Here is a 23,416-nt window from a genome sequence, read left to right as displayed (position 1 = left end):
ATTTCTCCCCTACCCTCCTCCCATGGTAGGGTAACAGCACCGTCACAACTGCAAAGGCTCCAGAAGATGGTCACTTCTGACCACCCCTGTTGCAGGTAGGGAAACAGGCCAATGACTTAGCAAAGGTGTGGTGATTTAGTGTCATATCTACCCTGCGGTGTGGGGAATGACAGTTCTGGATGTCATGCTGCTGCCCTGGCCAGTTGCTGCCAGGGCTTCTCAGGGTGGCAGATGGTATAGGCACTGGCCAAGGTGAAAACCAAATGGCCTCAATCAGCTCAGGGTTGCTCAGTACTCGGGGATGAGTGGACAGTCGCCAACGTCACATGAGAGGAGTATATTTGCCAGAATGCTGATGCATTGATTTACTAGGGCTGGGGAAAGAAATTATTTTCTTGCGGGGGGGAACCCTAACTTCATGTGATAGCCCAGGAAACCAAGTCAGAAGGGTGCCACGTGGGTGTGGAATTGGGGCTCCGTGAGGTGGGCCATCCCTCCCGCAGCACAGGCCATCGGAATGCTGGTGGGGGAGCGCGTGCTGGAGATGCCCCAATGTTTGTCGCCACGCCCCGTTCACCCTTGTGGATATCCATCACTGCAGTCATATCTGCTCCCCGTCCCTGTCAGTCATCACCCTTTGAGGTCTAGAGTGCCCTCTGCCGGTGGCCAGCAAACACTTGAAAGGCTCTTAAATCTCAAACCCAGAAGTGTCTTGTTGGCTCTCAGCCCCTACTGACTATGCTACTACCCTCAGCCAGGCTATCTCTTCCTCCCCCAATAGGTAACAGGAAGCACCTTTGTTTCTCCTTTCTGGGCCTCACTTAGGCTTCTAGCTCCCGGAACCCCAGAAGTGAGAGAGGGAATCAAAAGCAGCCATAATCTTCACGTCCGTTACCGTGTCTCCTGGAAAAGAGAGCAGCATCTCCTGTGGTCTCAGCCCTCTTTCTATTGCCTGTTTTTACCTTTAATCTGCTGATCTCAAAGCCGGGAATCTAATGCCACCTCCTCATCTACCTTTCATTCATCGATCCCTACAAGTCTTGCACTTAATATCATTTAATGCAACCGCCTCCGCTTGTCTGCTTATACCCACCTGGGGCTACAGTGGGCCCCTACTGCACAGACTACTCCCTGGCCTCCCACCCCTGGCCTGACTTTCCCGCCAGCCTTTATTCTCTCAGTAGCCAGAGTGATTTTTCTAACCTGCAGTCTGATAGGCTCATTCTCTTCCTCAAACACCCACCTTGATTTCTATCTACACCTATGTCAAAGCCAGCCCGCAGGCCCTTCCCGATCTGACACCTATTCTCTGAGCCAGGGCCTCCATGCTCCAACCACACTGAGGAGCTCATTCCCCGAACATGCCTTTCTCTGGTAGAAAGAACATCCCTCTGGGATACCCCTTTTCCACCCACAGAAGGAGCATGCGCCCAAGAGGAGGAGTTCTCTTCCAAGGCACCCCACCAAGCCCTTCCCCAGTCCTGTGCTGTATTCTGGGTGTTAGGTGCAGTTGAAACAGGGAAGAAGGCCAAGTTTAGCATCAGGACCAGCCTTTTGGTTTATGGAGAATAAGAGATTAAAGAAGGTCCACTGTTACACTTTTATATCATCTTCACACCTGGCCTATTTGCATATCTCTTAAAAACAGTGATTGCACAAGCACCCCAGCTATGGTTTTGCCCAAGCCCTCATCTACTACAGCCTAACTCCTGACCGGGGTACCCCAGGCCTTGTGTAGAGCCTCACAATGGCTAAAGCTCATCTCCTCCTTGATTTTATTCCTGTTTGATGGGAGCCGGGGCTCAACAGAAATTTGAGGGAAGACTGGTTCATGTAAGAGTGAAGAGGGTCGGTTTCAAGATTACGACTGGTGACGTTATCATTTCATGTTCTCAGGCACCCATGGTGAGGATGCTGGCAGGAGCCGGCCTCCCATAGTACATGGAGAAAGAAAAATAAAAGATCTTGAGACCCTTCCCAGCTCAGACCTGGGCCGAGGGGCTTGGTGGCCTTGGTGCTGTGACATGGACCCCTTCTCCGTCTGGGCTAGTAGAAGCTTCCAGAACTGGAGCCACCTCCCTCCTCCCCAGCCTAGGGAGAAGGAGGCACCTGCTGCCAGGGCTGGTGCCGGTTGGGATTTCTGGTTATTTCAGGCATAAGGGACTCAGTTTTGCCAGGCCACCTGCACCGCCTTAGGCCGCTGGGGCTGGAGCAACCCAACAATAAAGGCAACAACAGTCAAACACAGAGACAAGCAAAATGTCCACTTTCCATCTGACCATCCTTCCCTCCAGGGAGTGATGTTCCATCATTATCAACCCAGCTGGACAGAGGGAAACTGAGGCCCTAAGCCACCAATCCTTGTTGCAGGGACCTGGCCCCGAGTCAGTTCTCCTCCTGGCCCTTGGTCACTTCCAGCTGCTCAGACATTGCTTCTCATGAGACCCCTGCCGGACGCTGCCTGCATGGATTCTGTCTCTTACACGACACCATTCACTTATCTATTGGGCTGACTCTCATATTCCTCAAATGTGAGTGCTCTGAGCAAGGCTGTGCCTGTGTTGCCCACCGCTGTGTCCCCACACATAGTATGTGCTCGAAAAAGAGATGTCAGATGGTTGACTTTGATTTGGGCAGTGTCTGCACTGAGGTCTCATCCACACTGGGCCTTGAGTCCTTGCAAAGGCTTCTGCAGGAGGTGCCTCTCGAGGACTTGGTACAGCAGTGTTTTGGAGGGGACCCAGCCTCCTGGCCCTGTGGATGCTGGTTTGGGATGCTCTGTGTGTGCAGCCAGGGCCCTGGGCCGCCTGGCCCTGTTCCTCCCACACTTTCCCCTCAGGAGCCACAGGGAAGAGGTTGATGTACGATCTGGCCTTGGATGAACCAGGGGGAGAGGAGGTACTCAAAGTCTGGTAAGAGGTCACAGAGACCCCAAGAAGAAGCTGATGTGTCCAGAGGGAGGGGGTGAAGGAGAGCCCACTCCAAGAGATGTGACTGTCATCACATTGTGTCTTGTGTCACTAAACCTATGGACACTATTGTGGACATTCGACTGTTCTGTAGATACTCCTGGAACCTGTATTTTCATGGTATCTGAAAACCTGGACCTTTGTGTTGGGAAGTGGGCATCATTTGGGGGCATCCATTTCTGGTTTGTCTGTTTCCTGGTAAGTGTCTGAGTCCTCCTGAAACACAGGCTGGAGCCAGACACCCCCTTACCATCACTGCCCCTCTCTTCCCCCAGACCTCTCTGCCAAATACTATTCTGGGCTCTAGTTCTTCAGGTGGCTGTGGAGGAAGCCACATTCCCCTGCTCCTATCTGACTCAATACCCTCCCCATCCCTGGCCACCAGGAGAAAGAGGCCTAGGAGGGAGGGATCTGTTCAGGTCACACAGAAAGGCAAGTTGGGAGCAGGCCAAAACCCCTCCCTGGACCTACCACTCTTCTGTTCCATGAGGGGCTTGCTCAGCATGGACCCACCCACTGCCCTGGAGTCATCACTCCCATGGACTGCCCTGGCTTTAAGCTAAGCAGGAAGCCCCAGTACGACCCTCACGGTCAGCGTACCCTCTGTGAAAAAGTCAATGACATCCCTAACAGGAACTTTGAGGGTCCATAAGGGACTGGATGAGCCTGGAGAGATGCCTAGTGACGGCATCCACCACACGGGGAGATGCTCGTGCTGCGTCAGATGCTCCCTGGGCTGCGAGCTGACCCCAGGAGCTTGATGACAATGGTGGGGGTGAGCAGTGGTCTCCAGATCTGTCCCCTGCAGCATGTGAGCTCTTGCAGGGCAGCTCGTCTCCATTTATTTGTACCCACAGCCATTCTCACCTAGAGTTGTTGAATGAGTGAATGAATCAATGAATGAATGAGACATCATGCAGGGCTGAGGAGCCATGGCAAGAGCCTGGGGGGCAGGACAGCCAGCAACTCACCATGTGACCCTGGGCAGCTCCAGCATTAGAGCCTCAGTACTCTCATCTGTGAAACTGGGACATAACACCTGCTCCTGCTGTGCTTGGACTCAGAGGGTCTGTGACTCCCCTCCTGCTTGCCTCCTGTACCCACTGAGTCAATATAGATTGAGGAACCTAGTCCCCCCACCCCACAGAGCCTTAAAGATGCCTCAGATTTCTGGAGGCCCAGGGGATCCATGTGCTCAGCACCTTCTTCTGGCTTCATAGGCACAGCCTCCTTGGGGGCTGTCACAGGTCAAGAGGCCTGGGTGTCCACCATCCACGTGGCCCTGAACACCTGCAGGACCCAATCGGCACAGCCTCCTTAGTCTGGCATCAGGGAAGACGTGGTGGCGTTGGGTTGACCTTGGATGAGAAGGGCTGGTGCCCACCATTTTTTCAGTCCTGAATACCTGAGAGAGATGAGCAGACTGCTTCAGCTCCCAGAAACTCTGTTTCCTCATCTGTAAAGTGTGGGGGTGTTAGCACTGGCTCGTGGGTGGTCGGAATATCACAGGAGGTGGAGCACATCAAACATCAGTGCAGAACTTCCCTCAAGCAGCGCTTGGCCAGCGTCACTGTTCTTGTGGCAGGTGAGGTAACACCTGAGCAGAGCTTGGAACAACCCCACAGTTGGGCAGCAGTCATCCAGAGGCTCAGCCACGCCCCACTCAGGGCTCAGCTGATCCTCTGAGGGACTGAGGGATGTGCAGCCCCTGCCCTTGGGTGCCCACCATCTGGTGGTGACTCAGGCTTGTGCAGCAGCCCTGGTTGTCAAGTCCAAGGCAAGGCTGAGAGACTGGACAGGTAAAGGAACAAGCCCATTTTAGATTCAGCCAGTTCATGATCTTAGAGAAAGAAAGAGCAGCCAAGGGACCACATCCTTGTGTCCCTGACAGCAACAGCAGGACAAAGAGACAGGAGACAGGACACCCTATGGGTGAGGAGCCCAGTTCATGCTGCAACTCAACCCCCTAGGGGCTGAGGCACAAAGCCTCATTCCTCATTCTATCCTGTGGTGACAGAAGCTGCCTCCTGACAGCCTCCAGGAGATACGGGGAGACAGGAATGAGTGGTAAATGCCTGGAGCAGCTCCTTTCAGCCCCCAGGCACTCCTTTTTCTGGAGGGGCCCAAATCAGCTACAGAGAAGCGAATGGCGGGGCATGGACTGGCATGTCAGCAGGGGGAACAGCAGACCCAGGAAAAAGAACAGCAGGAGCAAAGGTGCAGAGGCGTGAGGAGGTGTGGCCCTTCAGGGATGTAAGTCTTTCAGTGCTGGAGGACGTGGAGGCCACAAAATGCAGCTGGAGTGGGAAGGGGCAGATACTGAACAGCCTTGTATTTGGGGTTTGGCACTGACTTTATTCTCAAGACATGGGGAGTGGGTGGGGCAGGCACATTATCAGGGACTGACCCTTTCGGTGGTGAGGCATGGTGAGCCCTGCAATGATCTTCCTTCCTAGAATCTGGACTGAGGTGGGGTCCCCAGGCAGAGGGAACCCTCTCTTGGCTCCTCCCCCACATGCCCTGACCCTGACCCTGAGGAAGGGGAAGGGGCTTGAAGAAGCCAGCCACTCTGACCGGAGGCCCCTTGATCTTTCGTCAGCCCCAACAACTATGTCCCCTTAGGTCATGGGTTCCAAGGTGGGGGACCAGAGTCCAGGTGGGCTTGGAGCTCTTCAGGGAGGTAGCTAGACTAATTAGTGGACTTGGCTAGGATGAGCGGTGCTGAAGGCAGTGGGTACTTGGGGTCAGGAGCTGAGATCTGGAGTAGGTGGTAGGATCTTCCCCCAAGGGCAGTTTGGTGATCAGGAGGTAAGACCAGGAGAGCATTTAGCCAGGACTAGTGAGGAGAAATGCCCCAAAGCTAAAGCTAAAATCAATATCCCTTCCTACATGACCCCAGAAGGAGAAGAAAGAGCCACAAGGGACCAGAGAGAAAGGAGAGCTGCGCCTGGGCTGGAAAGGCCCCAGGAGTGGCCCAGACCGGTGACTGGGCAGGATGTGGCAACAGAGAGGAATGTGGGAGAAGGTTTCCCAGACCCCAAGGGAACTGAAACATGAAGCTGTGTCAGTCGACTATGGCCCCCAAGAGGGTCCCCATCCTAATCCCCAGAACCTGTTCCTTTACATGGCAACAGGGCTCTTACAGACGTGATGGAATTAAGGCCCTTGAGATGGGGAGATGATCCAGGTGGCCCCATGTAGGGTCTTTATATGGAAAAGAGAGAGGCAGGAGGGTCCAAAAGAGAGAGGCAGGAGGTGATGTGGCGATGGATGCAGAGGTCAGAGAGGAAGGGAGAGAGATGTGAAGATGCTACAAGCGGCTTTGATATTGGAGAGACGAGAGACGGGCCGAAGAATGCGGGAACCTCTAGAAGCTTTTTGAAAAGGCAGGGAGCATGGCCCTGCCAACACCTTGCTTTTAGCCTGTAGGACCCATTTCAGGTTTCTGACCTCCAGCCCTGTGAGAGAATAAATATGTGTCGTTTTGAGCCACCACCACAGGAAACTAATGCAGAAGCCAAGGGAGAGACTCACCCAGGACCTCAGCATGGCCCCTCCATAGCCCCCCGCCCATGGTGACTCGAGCCTGACCCACCGCCACTGCCCCCACCCCATCCAACCCCCCAAAGACGACCTGCCTGGGAAGAGCTCATCCTCAGAGAGACCCCATGAGCTGATGGGGATAGTCTCTAACAATTAATGCATCACAACTACCCCACCACCCAAGAAGAGGGCAGGTGCCTTTCCATGCCACACACCTGAGAGTATCCCATCTCCCTTTGCTCTCAGGGGGCAGAGCTGAGCTGCGAGTAGGGGAACGGCTCAGGGGATCTGGGACACTTTTAATTGTGATACAAGATGTCTGGCCTTAGCATTGAGACATCAATTTTCCACCAGCAAAGGCCTTAGTTTAATCTCAGAGAAATTTCCCTCTTTGCTTTGGTTCCTGGGAAGTTCAGAACCTATCGGTCAAGTATGCGAGCCTCCTGGCAGGCCTTTCGTATGACAGTTATCTTCCTGTCTTCTTTGTACTCCTCTTACATCTCTGAATCTGCCATTGGGTGAGGAATCGAGGTGGGACCCAGATTTAAGAGCCTATAAAACTGATGCTGCTGGAGTAACCTGGATCCCATAGGGGGTCCAGCCTAAGGGACTGACAGGGAGGGGGCAAAGGTGGGCGGGAACTGCACTGGGCATGGAGGGAGCAGGGCATTCCAGGGGGTGAGGGCCAGGAGCAGAAAGAGTCCCAACCAGGTCAGGAAGGGAGAGTTTATCTGGAGGTCACCAGCCATGGCCACCATGACCAGGAAGGAAGCTCATGGTGGGCATAGCCGTGCACTGGAGGAGGAAGGCGGGGGGAAGGGAAGGGCACTGTGACTGGTGACCAGACTCCTCATGTCCTGGCCAGTTTCCTGGGAGGCACCCCAGGGAGACTGTGAGCCTCTCCCTGTGGAGTACTTTCTCGCTGCAAGCCAAGGATTCCCTCCCTCCACCCCAAGAACCTGGAGAGGTCACAAATTAAATATAAGACGAAATAAATGAGCAGAGAGCACGATTTCTATTGACAATGAGGACATTTTATTGAGAGTTATTTGAGGAGGAGGGAGGAGGCCGACTGGGGGTTGGGAGGGGGATCCCCCTGGGTGTCTTTCTGCTCCAGCCCCTTGTAGTGGGGGGCTGAAGTTCCTAAGAACACTGTGAGGGGGCCACTGTCTTCTCCACAGTGCTCCCCTCGTGCGTGACCTGGCAGCTGAAGCTGCTGCCGGATTTCCACTTGTCGGGCGTCAGGCTCAGGTAGCTGCTGGCCGCGTACTTGTTGTTGCTCTGTTTCCAGGGCTTCTGTGACGTTGTGGGCCTGAAGGACTGGGCAGAGGGTCTGTCCCAGTAAAGTAGGACAAGGCGAGGATCCTAAGGAGGAAAGCTGCAGACTTTGAGGCTGGGGATTTCCTGGAAAGCCTAAAGAGTAGTGGAAGGCATGTGAATTGCAAGACGTGAGGAATCCAGGGAAGGGAGCCCAGGCTCTCTCCTGGAGACCGTGGGGACCGAGAGGAGTGGGCCTCGGGGGTTGACGGGGTCCACACAGAACAGCGAAATTAGGGAAGGTGCCTAGTTGGGTTGTCCTGTGTCGCGCTACCTGTATCCCCTATTCTGGAACATTCTCTGGGCGATTCAGGATGAGAGTGAAACTTCCCCTCAGGGAAACAGGGCGACTCCTTCCACTGACTCCTTTCCCACAGGGCCAGGAGGACTGTGAAACTGGAAATGGTGGAGTGAAGACAAAAATGCGTAAATCAAGAATGAGCAGAGAGCATGATGTCTGATTGACAATAGCACATTTTATTGAGAGCTGTGGGGGTGCAGGGATGAGGCCGAGGGGGTTGGGAGTGGGATCCTCCTGGGTGTCCTTCTGCTCCAGCCCCTCTGTGGTGGGGGCGGTGGGTCCTAAGAACACTGTGAGGGGCTCAGAGTCTTCTCCACGGTGCTCCCCTCGTGCGTGACCTGGCAGCTGTAGCTGCTCCTAGATTTCCAGCTTTCAGGCGTCAGGCTCAGGTAGCTGCTGGCCGCGTACTTGTTGTTGCTCTGTTTCGAGGGCTTGGTGGTCTCCACGCCCTGGGTGACGGGGCTGCCGTTCGCTTTCCAGGCCACCGTCATGTTGCTGGGGTAGAAGTCACTGATGAGACACACCAGTGTGGCTTTGTTGGTTCTGAGCTCCTCAGAGGAGGGCGGGAACAGAATGATCAAAGGCGCGGACTTGGGCTGACCTGCGTGGACAGAGGAGAGAACGTGAGACAGAGAGAGAGTGAGGGTGTCGGGCCAGCCCCCACTAATTTACAGCCTCTGTGACCATTCCCACAGTGTCTGTGCTTGTTCACCAAAGAGACCCTTCTTCCATCTCTGTCGCCTCTTTTCTACTCAGTCCTTGGATTGCAGACGCGCGCCCCCCCCAGAAGCCTTTCCCAGTCACTTCTCCCAGGTGACCTGGTCAAGCTCCTCCATCAGTAGCCTCAGTTTCCCCAAATGTAACCAGGGCAGACTGTCCTCCCTCCTCCTAGTCTCCAGAGTCTGAATGTGGAGTCTGGCCCTGATGTCCCAAGCCCCCAGCCCAGCATCAGGACACTACCTCACTTCATTCTTCGGGAGCCCGGGGCCCCTGACCTGGTCTGCCAGGAGAATCCTGATGGCATGTGGGGAGGCCCTGAGCCTGAGTCCGGAGTACAGTGGAGCCTGGAGTGTCCTCTTCCCTCTGGGCCCCCAGCTCTGCCCCAGCCCGATCTCAGCTCTCTAGCGAGGACTGGTTCCTCCCAGCCAAAAGCCCAGGGGCTCCTCGTGGCTCTGCCTGTCTCTCTATTCCTCCTGCCCTGACCACAGGCTGTGTCCTTGGGGCTGCTCCCCCAGATGATGGGCACAAAGGCTCCATGGCCACCCCAGCACCTCTGATGACTCCCGACTTCACGGGGCAGCCGTGTGGCTCTGAGCTCCCCATTTGTTATATCCTGGCTCTAATGTAATCTTTTGGGTAAGGCAGGTGAGACGCCTGGGCCCCAAGGGTTATGGGGCTCTAGGGACAGATGAGTCCCTGCCCCACAGGACCTACTCCTTTTTGACCACCATCCTGGAAGGGCCAGATTTCTGGTCACCTCAACCCACCTCGCCTGTGTCTCTGTGTCCCCATGTCCCCATGGCCCAGCAGAGGCCCTGAGAGTTTCAGCTTAGAATGAGCAGGACCCCTCTCTCACTTCTCCCTGGGCCTCCCCTGGGGCTGACTCTGTGTCCCTGGAGGTTGGGGTCATAACCCTGTCCCTGGCTACCTGTGTGGCCCTCCCTGATTGGATGGGCATTGAGCCCTCAGCCCGGACCCCAGGGGCTCAGGACTGTCTCCAAGGCTGCTTGCTCCCATGCCCCTGGTCAGGATCAGCCTCTGGTCCCCTTGTGGGCGTCTACCCTGGAAGGAGCCTCGTTCCTGGGCCAAACCCCCAGCCCAGGCCCCTGGGGTCTGGTTGCATCCAGACTGTTGGACTCTGGAGTTGGCTGCTCCTGCAGCTGGGTTCTTCCTGCTGGTAACCCCGAGACCAACCCACCTCCTCCAGACCTTATGGAGAAAAGTGGGGGTTGGTCCTTAAGATTAGGAGGGCAGAGGGGAAGCAGCCCCCAGAGAGGGAAGAGTGACTTTCCAGAGACAGCAGAGGGGTGGGACAGGATGGAAAAGATGGTGAGAACCACTTACCTAGGACAATGAGCTGGGTCCCACTGCTGAAGACATACCATGGTGACTGAGGATTAGACCAAAACCCACCGGGCCAACACCTGGGGCCTGCTTCCTGGGGGCCAGTCCGGAGCAGGGACCTGATGGATATGATGGGCACAGGGCTGCAGCAGGCAGGGCTGTGTCCTGGGGTGGCGTGGGGAGGTGGCCAGGCCCCCAAAGGCTGAGGCACCCCTGGGTCCTATCCCTGCTGGACGCCGAGATGCTAGTCCTGACCTGACAGCCATAATGCTGACCCAACACCCACAGGTGCTGACCCACCTCCATGCTGCACCGCTGGTGTAGCAGAGGGTCATTCTAGCCCTTCTCCATGGAGACCCCCGCACCCCTGGGGCAGGTGCCAGGCTGCAAGGCCCTCATCCAACTAGGACCCCTCACTTTGCAGAGGGGGAAACTGAGGCCCAGAGTGGTGGACTCGTCAGCCCAACTTAGAGGATGAAGATGGGGAAGGCTGGAGGCCATTGAGCTTGGGCACTGGAGTCTACACCAGCTGTGTGACCTTGGGCAGACTGCCTCATCTCTCTGGGACTCTATTCCCATATGTAAGTTAGGGATAACAGAGGGATTTGCCCTTTGGGGTCACTGAGAGGGAGGTTCTGCCCCTAAAATGATTAATGTCTGCAAAGAATGTGTGGTTGTGTCAGTGATGATCACAAGTGGTCTCAGATGCTCAGCGCTTTGTCTGGGGACTTCCCATATACACAGAGAGGAAGAGCTGGGGTCACCCAGCAAGGTGCGGCAGGCCATGGCCCCTGAAGACCCTTGCCCAGGGCCTTTCCCATGGAGGTGCCTGCATCCTGGGTGGGCTCAGACTCCTGGGGGGCCAGTCCCAGAAGGCAGCCTTGGCTGAGGGTCCTTAGCTCAGGGTCTGGTGACCCAAGGACACCAGAGAAGGTCACCTCCACCACAAGGCATCAGCTAGAGCCTGTGCCCTCATGCTCCAGGGAGGGGAAGAGTAAGGACTTGGCACATCAGCTAGAGAAGGAGGACCCAGCACTCCGGGAGGGCAGCACTCGCCACCCATGGGACATCCTGCCCTGACTTCGTTTCTGCCCTACCCAGAGGACTAGGGTGAGGCACTAGTCTTGGTTGCAAAATTTAAGAGGTGCCCAAAACTCAGTAATTAAGATAAATAATATTTTAATACAATATTAAAAAGTAGAAAGCAATGCAAACAAATCCACACTAGACAAAATGTCAACTCTTTAAACAAAGCCAGTGTCTGCCCACGACTCTCGCTTCTCTCCCCTCTCCCCCCACTGAAACTCTGTTCCCCACTCCTAGGTTGAGCTGCAGGGACCCTCATGTCCCCCACATGACTCACTCAGTCCCTTACCTGTCCCACAGGCTCCAAGGGCTGCTTCTTGTTGGGGCTCCAGGGCCTGGGGCCCTGCCCTGAGGTGCTGCTGTGGGGGGCGACAGACCATGGGTGCCCACGGCCAGACCCAGCAGCACCACGGGCCAGCAGCCAGAGCTCTGCCTCCTCTGGTTCTTATAGCCCACCTGGCCTGTCCTGGGCCTCATCTGCCCTCAGGGTCAAAGGCACCTCTGGCTGACCTGCTGGCGTAAGCTCCCTTTGGCGGGGGCAGGGAACAGGTACCTCTGGTCCCTCTCACTGTCAATGGCTGTCGCAGTGCACCTCGGCCAGAGTGGCTTCGTTCTCTGCCTGAGCTTTTTTTTGGTCCCTGTCCCAGGGCCCCACCCTCTCCAGGGCCATGGCCATTACTCCTGGGCATCTCTCCCAGTGGAGCATCTGCCAACCGCCCTGCTGCGGTCAGGATCAAGGGCTCAACTGCCTCCCATCACAGCTGCCAGCCGGGCCCCACCCCTGGGGCCCTGGGTGAGTCACACCTGCTCTTGCCCTCTTTCCCCAGTTCCCCAAGGGTGCTCAGTCTGTGAGCAGATATCTCCCTGGGGCCTGGATGGGCCATGGACGGCAGCCGAGCACCCAGTGGATCATGAGTCCAGTGGGGTGAGGCTGGGGCTGGGGCTTCTCTTTTGACCAGCCCTGAGGTGGGGGGTGGTGGCAGGGCAGGAAACAGGTGTTGGTTCAGCAAAAAGCCAGGGTTCAAGTTGGGGAATCACAATATAATTAATAAAAAATGGTATTCAATATGTTCGGCGCTTAACGGATCTCCTCTCTCTCTCTCTCTCTCTCTCTCTCTCTCTCTCAACACACACTCACATTCTCATGCCCTCATAGATTTTATCCAGAGGTCACCACCACAAACCCAGTATCTGGTGTATAGCGGTGGCTTCCGAGAGGCCCCTTTTTCCTCTCCTTTCAGCATGAACCAGCTACTTCCCCCATGTCCAGTTACACCGTTAGCCCAGGGCCCCTGTGCTGTGGTGAGGGGTGAGCGGTAGGCAATGAGGAGAGGCTGAGTGTCCTCATTGGGTGGCAAGGGCCTCGCTCTGCACTAAAGCTGCCAGGAGTGACAACTCTGGTCACTTACATGTCTCCAGGCTTCCTTTCCTCCTTCTCCTCCATCTTAGCCATTTTTAAGTGTACGATTCAGTAGTATTAAGCATATTGACATTGTTGTGCAGCCATCACCATCATTCATTTCCAGAACGTTTTCATCTTGCAAAACTGAAACTCTGTCCCCATTAAGCAACTCCCCATTCCTCCCTCTGCCCAGCTCCTGATAACCTGTATTCTATTTTCTCTCTCCACAAATTTGACTATTCTAGGAACCTCTTGTAAGTAGAATCATTCAGTATTTGTCCTTTTTAAAGTGCTTTTTAAACTAGGAAGTGCTCTATGCATAAAACATATAGAAGATTATTATTATTATTACTACTAGTACTACTACCAGCTAGCCCACTTGACGTGGCTTGGGAAAAATCAGTAGCCATTAAGCAATAAATGAATCCCTGGTAATATTTCAACTGCCACTTTTCGAATGTTCGGTTGCAACTCATAGAGGCTGTGAAGTCGATTCAGTCAGTTGCAACCAGCGTTTTGCAATAGTTGAGTAGCCTAGGGCAGACAGGAGAATGAGAGCATCCTTTGCAATCAGAAGGACAGTGATGGTTCATGGGGTTTTGTTTCATTTATCTAGATACGTAGATATGCTCTGGATAATGACAGGAGATGTATTTCTCACTGAAAGTTTTGATGAAAAAATTTTGGCAAATGTCCTGAGGCACACTGGTCCAGTTGTGCATACAAGAGAAAGTTCATTGTCAAATCCACCCTCGCCCTTCACAGTTGGCTGACTTGGAGTTCATGTTTGAAACCGCCCCTTGATTTATATCCTCTTTGTCCCAGTCCACCCAGGCCCAGTGTGTCCTGGGGCAGTGTCATCCTAATGGCTCATCCATCTCTGTGGGGCTCTCCCCAAGGTCCCCCAGAGTGAATTTCATGAACACCGCATGCCCTGGTAGAGTCGGGCCATCCCAGACATCCTGTTGGTGTCTATTTTACTATGGTCATGGGATGCTGTTACAGACAGACTGACTTCCAGATATTGCAGGGTATGAAGGAGCCCCTGGAGGGGCTTCTCCCCATTGAGGTACTTGGCCCACTCCTGCCTCTGGCCTGGGCTACTCAAACTTTGTGGGCTTGAGCAGGGTCCGTCCTGGGGATCCAAACTGAAACTGTTCCCTCCCAGAACCCCTGTGTGGATGACTCTTACCTACTGCCCATGGCCTAGAAGCTGTGGTTCCTCTGGGGACTGCCCAAGGTCTTGGGGAGAAGGGGCTATCCCTAAACTCAGTGATCCCAGCTGCTCCCCCTACCTTTGCCTCTACACCTGCCACTACAGACCCCATCCTCCTATGGTGGTCACTGTCAGAAATCCATGTCTGGCTGGATGCTAGGGACCCTGGAGGCATGGGCTGGGCCTTCCCAGCTGGTGCAGCTGAAGTTCTGGTCCGCTCAGGCCTGCTACCCCCAACTCCCAAACTGAAATGTGCCTAAAACTGGATTCAGGCTGAGTTAGAAAGGTCTGGGTGCAGTTGTCTGGCTGCCCTGTGCCCTGCCTGCCCCAGCCCTTCTCTCTTGGAGCAGAGGGGCATGACCCTGTCCAGTCGCTTCTGCCCTGCTCCTTGTCAAAGGCGATCCTCACTTCTGCCCACTGCTGGTCAGTCTCCCCTCCACTCTCCATCCCACATGCTCAAGAGACTGCCTGCAGCTACGGTGGACTCCTCTCTCCCAGGCCATCTTCAAAACAGGTAGATGGACCCCTTTTTTGAGGTCTCAGGTACAAATTTTCTAAAAAATTCCAGGTTCTCAGGGTCACTAGACTTGCTGTATGGCTCCAGAGCCTCCCTCTGGGATGGCTTCTGCTATTTTGGAAGGTTCAAAACATTCTCCAAAGCCTAGGGGTTTCATTCAACACAAGGGTGATGATATAACTGCCTTTGTTTATTTAAGGCCATTGAGATGGTTAATTTAGTGTCAATTTGGCTGGCCACAAGGCCCAGATATTTGATCAAACATCATCTGGATGTTTCTGTGAGGGTGTTTTTGGATGATATTAACATTTAAATAGGTGGATTAACATTAAATCAACGCTTTGAATAAAGCAGATTGCTCTTCCTATGATGAGTGGGCCTCATTCAATCAGCTGAAGGCCTGAATAGAACAAAGACAGACCTCCCCTAACCTAGAAGGCATTCTGCCAGCAGATGGACTCAAACTGCAACTCTTCCTGGGGGCTCTGTCCTGCCACCTACTCTGTAGATTTTGGACTCACATCTCCACAATCATAACCCAATTCATTAAAATAAATCTCTCTTTCTGTCTCTCTCTCTATTTATATATACACATAAATATTCTCTTGGTTCTGTTTTCTGGAGAGCCCTGACTCACACAGCTAGCTATGTCTCTTTATAATAACTCCGTGGAGTGGTCATCATGATCCCCATTTCACAGATGGGGACACTGATATTTAGGGGCTTATTTAAGTGCTGTGACTTGCCGGAGATCACAGAGTTGGGAAGGTATAGAGCCCTCTAGATCCGAGGACGGGAAGCATTTTATGGACTGTGGATATCTCTGAGAATGTGGCAACAGCCACAGAATTTCTCCCCAGAAAAAGGCTCATTTTCCCAACGATATACAATGTTACCTATAATTCGTGGATCCCATGGTTAAGAATACATTCAATAGACTTGGAACGTGGAGAGTGGACAGTGCTTCTCCCATTCACTATTGCATCCCTGGTGTCTAGCACTGAGCCTGGCACACAGCAGGTGCTCCATAAGGCTTTTGAGGGGGCGTATGAATGAATGAACAAGATTACATCCCAGGTCTGTCTACCTGCTAAGCCTCTCCTTTTCCTCTATGCCAGTGGCCCCTCTATATCAGAGCTCTCTGGGCTGGAGCGGGGCATGCCTATATTGAGGGTTCTCTAGCGCAGGTCCCTGGGTCTCCTGTCCTAAGGGAAAGGCAACCACAGGGTGTCAGTTCACCGTGATGTCATCCACCCCTGATACAGGCCCTGAGGCCTCACATCTGTGTGACAATTAGAACTTCTCTTCCTATGACTATCTCCCTTGCTGGTGTCAGGAGCTCAGCACCCAGGGGTGGCCAGAGAGGTGTGTCTTCTGTCTCTGATTCCATGGAGTCATTTTCATGACGGAGCATCTTGGATCTGGACTGAGCTCTGTGATACTGAAGCCGATCACAGTCACCATGCTGGTTAGTCCTCATGCAGCTTTGAGGCCAGGGGTTGCTGTCCCCAGGAGACAGAGCAGAAGCTGAGGCCTAGCTGAGGATGATTAACTTGGTGAGAACTAGAATCCTCACCTAAAGCTCCAGACCCTTCTGTCCAGCATGGAGGTGGCAGGAGGAGGGACAATGAGCATCAGACCAGGGCAGGCAGATTTGTACCTCATGTCCCCATCTGTCTGTGCCACTATGAGTCACTGATAGCTCCTCCAAGTGCCATAGGAGATGGCACAGTTGTAGTCAGCCTCGTCCTCAGCCCAGGCCCCGCTAATGGTCAAGGTGGCTGTGTTCCCCGAGTTGGAGCCTGAGAATCAATCAGGGATCCCCAAGGACTGGATGTTATCCCTATAGATGACCAGCACAGGGGCCTGGCCTGGCTTCTGCTGGTACCAAGATGCATATCTATCCCTAAGGTTATCTGCAGTGCAGCTAATCCTGGCCATCTCTTCCAGGGCCTCTGCATCAGGTCATAGGAGAAGAGAGGGGACTTGAGGATGAAGGGACCATTCCCAGGGGTCTTAACCTGAAGCTGTGCCAAGGCCAAGCTCAGGGTGCATGGGACTGAGCCTGCAGGCAAGGCGTGGAGGGCTGCACCTGTGCAGAGAGTGAGGAGGGGGAGCAGGAGAGGGTCCAGGTCATGGTGATAACACCTTGAGCTCCGCCTCCTGAGCCTGCTGCTGGGCAGGGCTCTCCCAGGACCTCTTATTGTTGGCTCCTGTCTCTTGCAGTGAGCTCCCTGTGCATCCGAGTGGCTGGTTCCAAGAAAAACAGTTAGGAGCAGGGCCTTCTCCCTGGGCTCTCCACGCACCACAGAACTTCTCCTGCCTCAGGGAGGGTGAGCTCTGCCTTTGGGTCTTAGATGAAACCAGGACCCCAGAACTTTCATCGTTACCATAATAATGGCACTGCCTTTGGTTCCCGCTGCCCTGGCCCCAGGGCTGAGCTGAGTACTTCTGACAAGTGTTGGATTTGGGGGATCCACATACCTGCCCGCTGTGGACACCCTCTGTCAGCCAGGCTCAGAGCCATCAGAGCAGAATTAGGAACATGAATCCTTCTCCTCTTTCAGCTTGCTTGCCTTCGATGCCTCCAACACTGTCATCTGGCCCCAAATCACATTTCTTTTGGGACATTCATCCCACTTATTGAAGGTCATTTGCATTTCAGGTATTTTTTAAGCCTTGGTCTAAACAGACTAATAGGAAACAAAACCAATTTTCTTCATGTTGTCCTTGCGGCAGGCAGTTTAACCAAGGAAGAGGGGCCACAGGCAGCATCACCTTCCTCTCTGTGTCCCTGGGCAGCAAAGCGTAGAGTGAGGGGTGGTCCATGGGATTGAGGACACTAAGGGGGATGGCAACAGCCAGCCAGGGGGAGATCTCCATATACGGCACTGTGCACTCACCACCAAAAGTGTAGTTTCCTTCCGTCACCATGTTTGACTCCCTTTACCCCAAATACCTTGTAATTTAGGTGTGATGGCAGTAGGGGCAGAGGAGAGAAAGACATCCTCACCTGGTTGAGACCATGCGGATATCAGGAATACTGACTAAAGGTCCAAACCCTAAACTGAGTCAAACTAGGGTTATCACATTAATTAAAAACTGACCAGCAACAACGAAAGATGGCAATTCACAGAGCGATTTGGCAAATAACAGAAAGAAAAGCTATCCGAATTGAAAAGGAAGAAGTAAAATTATCTCTGTTCACAGAGGACGTGCTCTTATATAGAGAAAATCTTAAAGATTCCACACAAAAAAATATGTTAGAACTAATAAATTCAACAAAGGGGAGAAGGTGGGGGAATGCTTCCACCATGGCCAAGCCCTCCCCTTCCCCTCCCAGCTTAAGGAACAGGCTCCCTGGGTAAAGGGCCTCTCCTGTCTGCCGTCCCCTTTCTCATTGCTGCACCCTCCACCCACTTGAAGGAGTCTGTCTGAGTCCCATATCCCTCATCTTCCCCCATTTCCAGTAGCTCTGGAAGAGCTTTTTCAGGAGGAGGACAAAGATGATTTCCCTGGAGGCTGATTGGATCCATGGGAGCAGCTCTGCAGGACTCCAGTGACCCAAAGGGTCAGAAGGGCAAACGCCCCCAGTTGACCAGCCCTGGCCACTTCTCCCGGCCCTGCCAACACCATTACAAAGACAAAACTGCAGCCCACTGCCCACCTAATGGCCCTTGACAGATGCTGGCTGTGACCAAAAGCACAGTACCCAAGGGACAGCCTTTGAAAAGACATCTGTGTTCAATGCGGTACAAATAAGATTCCTCCAAGATACAGATTGTGAGCAAAGCTCTTAAAAATATTTATCTCAGAAACCACTAGAACACACACAAACCTGACATGTGCATACAAAGGGGGGGGCGGTGCTTGGATTGTGCGGACTCCTCTTCCTGATTCTCTCCCTTTCCTGCACCCCAGGGGTTCTCCCCCAGGGTTGACCACCACCAAGTTCATATAGGTAGTACCTTCAACTGGAGTGCAATTTCACTTTTAAAAAGAAAAGAAAAAATTTGAGCACTAAAAACAAAAACAAATAAACAAACAAAAAACAAACAAAACAGCCTTGTGGTGGCCTCTCCACTCACTCCGGGAAAAGGCCAAAGTCCTTACAGGGGCTTCTCAGGCCCCTCAGCCCGCCCACCACCTCCTTCTTCCCGCTCTCAGAACTCACTGATGCTCAGAGAACATTTATGTTCTGAGTGTGCTCCTGCCTGAGGTCACGTACACTAGATACTCCTCCCCTGGTTCGCCTGGCTCACATTCGCCCTGCTGTGGCTTTAGCTTAAGTGTCATCTCCAGAAAGGCCCGTCTTGCCCTCTGTCCTGACCCTGTTATATTTCTCTGCAAAGCTTCATCACCACCTTACGGATGATGTTAGTTGCTTAGTTGTTCAGTTTTTGTCTCCTCACACCAGAATGTAAGATCCCCAAGAGATACCATTAAAATGTACAGCTGAAACTTATCGGATTTTGTCAACCAATGTCACCATAAAAAAATAAATAAATTTATTTTAAAAAAAGGTCCCCAAGGGAAATTGTATGCTGACAACTGCCGTGTCCCCAAGGCTGGACATGCTTGTCAGCCAACACTTGCTTAATGTTGAATGAAGGAGTAAAGTTCTTGTCCATTAGGGAAGATAATAAGGGGGTGGGGAGGTATGGGAAATGGGTGAAGTGGTCAAAATGTGCAAACTTCCAGCTATAAGATAAATAAATCCTAGGGAGGTGCTGGACAGTATGATGACTGTAGTTAATAATATTGTGTTGTATATTTGAGAATTGCTAAGAGAGTAGATCTCTGAAGTTCTCATCACAAGAAAAAAATTGTAATTATGTGTGGTGATAGATGTTAACTAAACTTATTACGGTGATCATTTTGTAATATATACATATATCAAGTCATCATGTCATATACCTGAACCTAATATGATGTTATATGTTAATTATATCTCTGTCTATATGTATCTATCTTCATACTTCAATGTAAAAAGTGGGAAGATATTTCAAATATTAAAAAGTAAAATTCAAGATTCTGTTAATTTTTGGATGTCTATATTTGTCTGGATGTACAACTTCTTGGATGATAGATACATGGCTGATTTTCCCAGAACATGTGGTAATATTTTGCCCTTTAATTAAGCTGTAAGAAGTCGATACATTCTAATCTTCTTAATAGCAAAAATAACTTAAAAGTGTTTTATTTATCTCAGTCAATAAGAGATGCATATCAGATTGAACATTAATAATGTAATTGTTTGTTTTCTAAACAAATAAGATTAGAAAAGACTCATTATTCCCTGAAAGAGTGAAATTCCAAGCACGATATATAGTGATCACAAACATGTATGTAATTATTTTGTTATTAAGCCTTACCAGAACTTGCCACATTAAAAAAAAATGCAATACCTACCTCCTCTGTATGCAAAGATATACTTCGGATATATTGGATAGATGAAAGCAAAGCAAAATAAACAGAAACAAAAAGAAGTGCATTATTAAACCTAGAGTTAGGGAGAGTTATGTAACAAGATGCAGGAGCCAAGAAAGAAATTCATCCAGGTCACCCCATCTCTTACAGCAGCGTTGGCAGAGAGCAGACATGACTCGGAAGCCGGGTCTTGGGTAGCAGAAGAAACCCCTCAGGGAGAGACGGAAGTTTGGTTTGTGGCCAGCAGGGGACGCTGTAGGCTTGCCCTGGGACGTCTGCACGCGCTCAGCTCATAGCAGCCTTCTGCTCTGGGGAATGTGAAATTCACCGACGCGAGACTCAGTGGCAGAATCCGCTGCACCTGGACTTGTGTATTTTCTCAGCTGCTTCTTCCTCCTTGTCCCAACCAGCCTGGTATCCCGAATCAGTGCCGATTTCGACGAATGCTCCTCTGCTTCACCTTCTTCCCAGCCTACAGCTGCTGCCACCACCTATGTGTTCACATTCTTCAGATTGTTATTTTCCCATTTGACTCCCTTATATGCCTCACAACCTTGCAAAACATAAAGTGAAATAAACTTATTACCAGATTTCTCTAGAATAGCTTTCTTCCCTTCAGTCACTTTGTGGTGGTGGCATTGTCATGTTTCTACTGAGTTCAGCCATGCTATGTTTTCAGAATTCTCTTCCCTGCATGGTTTGGCGAGGGTGGGGCACAAGAGAACCATTATGTAAGATCTGGAAGGTGCATGTAATGCTGCAGCCATCGTTTCTGTGCCAGCTTCTTCCATTATCACCCCAGCACAGGGTTAAAGTGGGAGAGACGGGGTTTCAGTTGTCCGTGTTCTGGTCCATACCTGGCTACGAATCTGAATGGCCTAGAGTGAGTGCAGGCTCAATACCAGAAGAGAGGCAGTAGCCTGCCCAGACTGCTCCACCGGCCCACTCCATGCTGTAAGATCCGTCCTTATAACAATCCCGTGTTCTGCACCCGCACACAGCTATGGCTCTTCTCTGGTCAGTTCTACCTGACTAGTACCCTTGGTCTACACATCAGGACTCTCTGCCTCCCTCCAGCATCTTTCAAATTAACATATTCCTCTTGGTCTCCATTGCTAGTGCTTTTATTCAGACTCTGGATATTGTAGGAGACGCTGTCAGAGACCCGTCCATATCTCTTCAACATTTGTATTTCCGTTTGACTTTTAGATGCTGTCACCTGGGTACCTCTGGCCACCAGCTCCATCTGTGCCTGTGTGCAGGGTAGGACAAAAGTGTAAGAAACGAACTCCTCCCAGGAGCAGCTCTTGACCAATAATGGATGAGAGTTGGTGAATAAACACCCCAGTTCTCTCACCCTTCCAGAGGGATGTCGCTGAAGTGTGCGTTCTAGAATATTTGCCAGGGGTCCCCAGTGGGAGTAAACTCCAGTTGGCCGAAGTGGTAACTTGTTTTCCGCCCTCCTTCCCTTCCCTCTCCATGTTTCCCTAGGCTCTCCCCTCAAATGAACTACTTGCACTTGATTCAGGATTCAATTCTTAAGAAACCCAAACTAAGAAGCTGTTCCTGACAAGAGGTCTTAAGAAGCAGAGCAGGTCTTCACCATGAGATACTGGAATAGGATGGCTCATCAGACAAATCGACGTAAGGAACCCACTGCTGGTGTTACTGAGTAGAGTGGCGATGGCTCTAGAGTGCTGGGTACTCCAAGTAATGACTTTTACCTAATACGACCTCACAGGTAATGGGCATGTTGTGTTTAAGTGGAAGGGGTTGCACAGACTAATGCAATATCTCTATCATTTGAGTGATAGGATGGAAATGGTCATTATAAAACTGTGAAGTGCGTTAGTTGTTGCTAAATGCCAGTGGAGCCATGGAAGAAGAAAATGACAGGCTCAGGAAATCCAATTGATATGGGAGTTAGATGGCGTCCATGGCAGAACTTAGGGACCTTCATAATCTGTGGCTGGAGGGCAGGTCAGGATCCTGAGGGTGAGAGTAATGGAGAAAACGAGGTGATCGACCTCACAGCCCCAGTAAGACTGACACCAGAGTCAGGGCTGTGATAGGAGGGGTGTGGGACCTGAGAGTAGAGTTTGTGGGGTGACACTCGGGCACCTTTCAGATGCCCTGTAGCCCAATCACCAATCACCCAATGGTTTTAGCATCCATATATGATCCTTGCCTTAATAATCACTATTATCACAGTGAGGGCTGCAAAAATAATAATTTTCTCATTATACTACCCTTTCTCCATATGTAAACTCTTTCTCCATTCAGTGTGCTATTAATCATTATCCTTTCAAGAATTAGCTGGTGTTTTTGCCTAAATTTTTGAAATACTGAAATCAAAATTAAATGTACTATTTTTGACACATTGACATGCTCTTGGTGAGAGACGAATTTGAACAGGTTTGTACTGGCCAAAGATAGAAAAAGTTATAATAATTGCAATGGATTTAAACACCTCAAATATGCTTATGCCCACGAACTTCTAATGATACTAACACAGTAAAGTTGGATGATGCTGGCACACTGACTTGTTATTTTTATAGTTGGTAAGTAAAGGGGAGTAAAATAAAACGTTTATTCTGCCTTTACTATACGAATAGTCCCTCAGGTGACTAAGTCATTGATAAGGGGAAGTTTCTTTCACAGAAATTTTATAGCTAATGAATGAAGAAGGAATGCTAGAATGAAAATATCCCCATTTTGCATCCCATAATGAACGAATGGATTTGGGCATTGTGCATACATTACAAAAATGCATCTTAGAATGAAATACAAGTGACTGTGTCGTCATTCCACCCTCCTTTTTTATGGGGGCCACCTCCTCTGGTTCATCTTGCCAAATCATGTCAAAACCACACTGGCCTTATGTAGGTACAGAGAACCTTTGCATTTCACTCTGTTTAATAAAGCACATTCCATCTTCCAAGACCCCTGCCTCTCTCTCAGATCCCCTCCACCAGGGTCTCAGGGTCTAATGTACGTCAGAATGTTGGGGTTCCTTCTCTTCAGTTCCACTGGTGACAAGTCCAAGCCCATTGGGATCTGTGTTTCTGTGTCAAACCTGGGAGTTGCGTCAAGCATTTTTATGCATGAGCCACAGTTCTTAGCACCCCACACTCTCGTTCTATATCACCTCTGGAGCCCTGTTGGCATCTGGGGATAGGGGTGGGGGTTGAGAACTCTGCTGTACCAGGCAGCGGATCCTACGGTCTGGGAATCCCACCTTCTCCAATATCTCTCTCCTCTAGTACCGATTCAGAAAGTTTTCCAAGTGTTCCCTTCTCTACATTGGCTTATTTCAACCTTTTCTTTTTCCACACCGCTCCTGGATATAATCACTGGCTTCATATGCCAGGCATCAGAAGGTGTATGTGTGTGTGTGTGTGTGTGTGTGTGTGTGTGTGTGTGTGTGTGTGTGTGTGTGTGAGAGAGCGAGAGAGAGAGAGAGCGAGAGAACGAGAGACAGAGAGAGACAGAGAGAGAGAGAGACAGAGACAGAGAGACAGAGAGAGACAGAGAGAGAGAGACAGAGAGAGACAGAGGTAAAAATAATGCT

At 51.5% G+C, this 23,416-nt stretch overlaps 1 protein-coding gene across 1 annotated transcript; it reads right to left on the bottom strand.

Annotated features, from left to right (window-relative positions):
- Nucleotides 1–8,285: 8,285 nt before the first annotated feature.
- Nucleotides 8,286–17,349, bottom strand: LOC102895646 (immunoglobulin lambda-1 light chain). The gene is given in 5 exon segments (XM_025044488.1): nucleotides 8,286–8,731; nucleotides 10,195–10,220; nucleotides 14,130–14,154; nucleotides 16,131–16,370; nucleotides 17,319–17,349. Coding segments are annotated over 5 exon segments (642 nt in total). The 3' UTR covers nucleotides 8,286–8,411.
- Between the last annotated feature and the right edge of the window lie 6,067 nt (nucleotides 17,350–23,416).

Source organism: Pteropus alecto, unplaced genomic scaffold (genome assembly GCF_000325575.1).
Source record: "Pteropus alecto unplaced genomic scaffold, ASM32557v1 scaffold113, whole genome shotgun sequence".
Classification (NCBI taxonomy): domain Eukaryota; kingdom Metazoa; phylum Chordata; class Mammalia; order Chiroptera; family Pteropodidae; genus Pteropus; species Pteropus alecto.
Note: the sequence above shows the minus strand (reverse complement) of the source record. Positions and strands in the feature narration are given on the sequence as shown.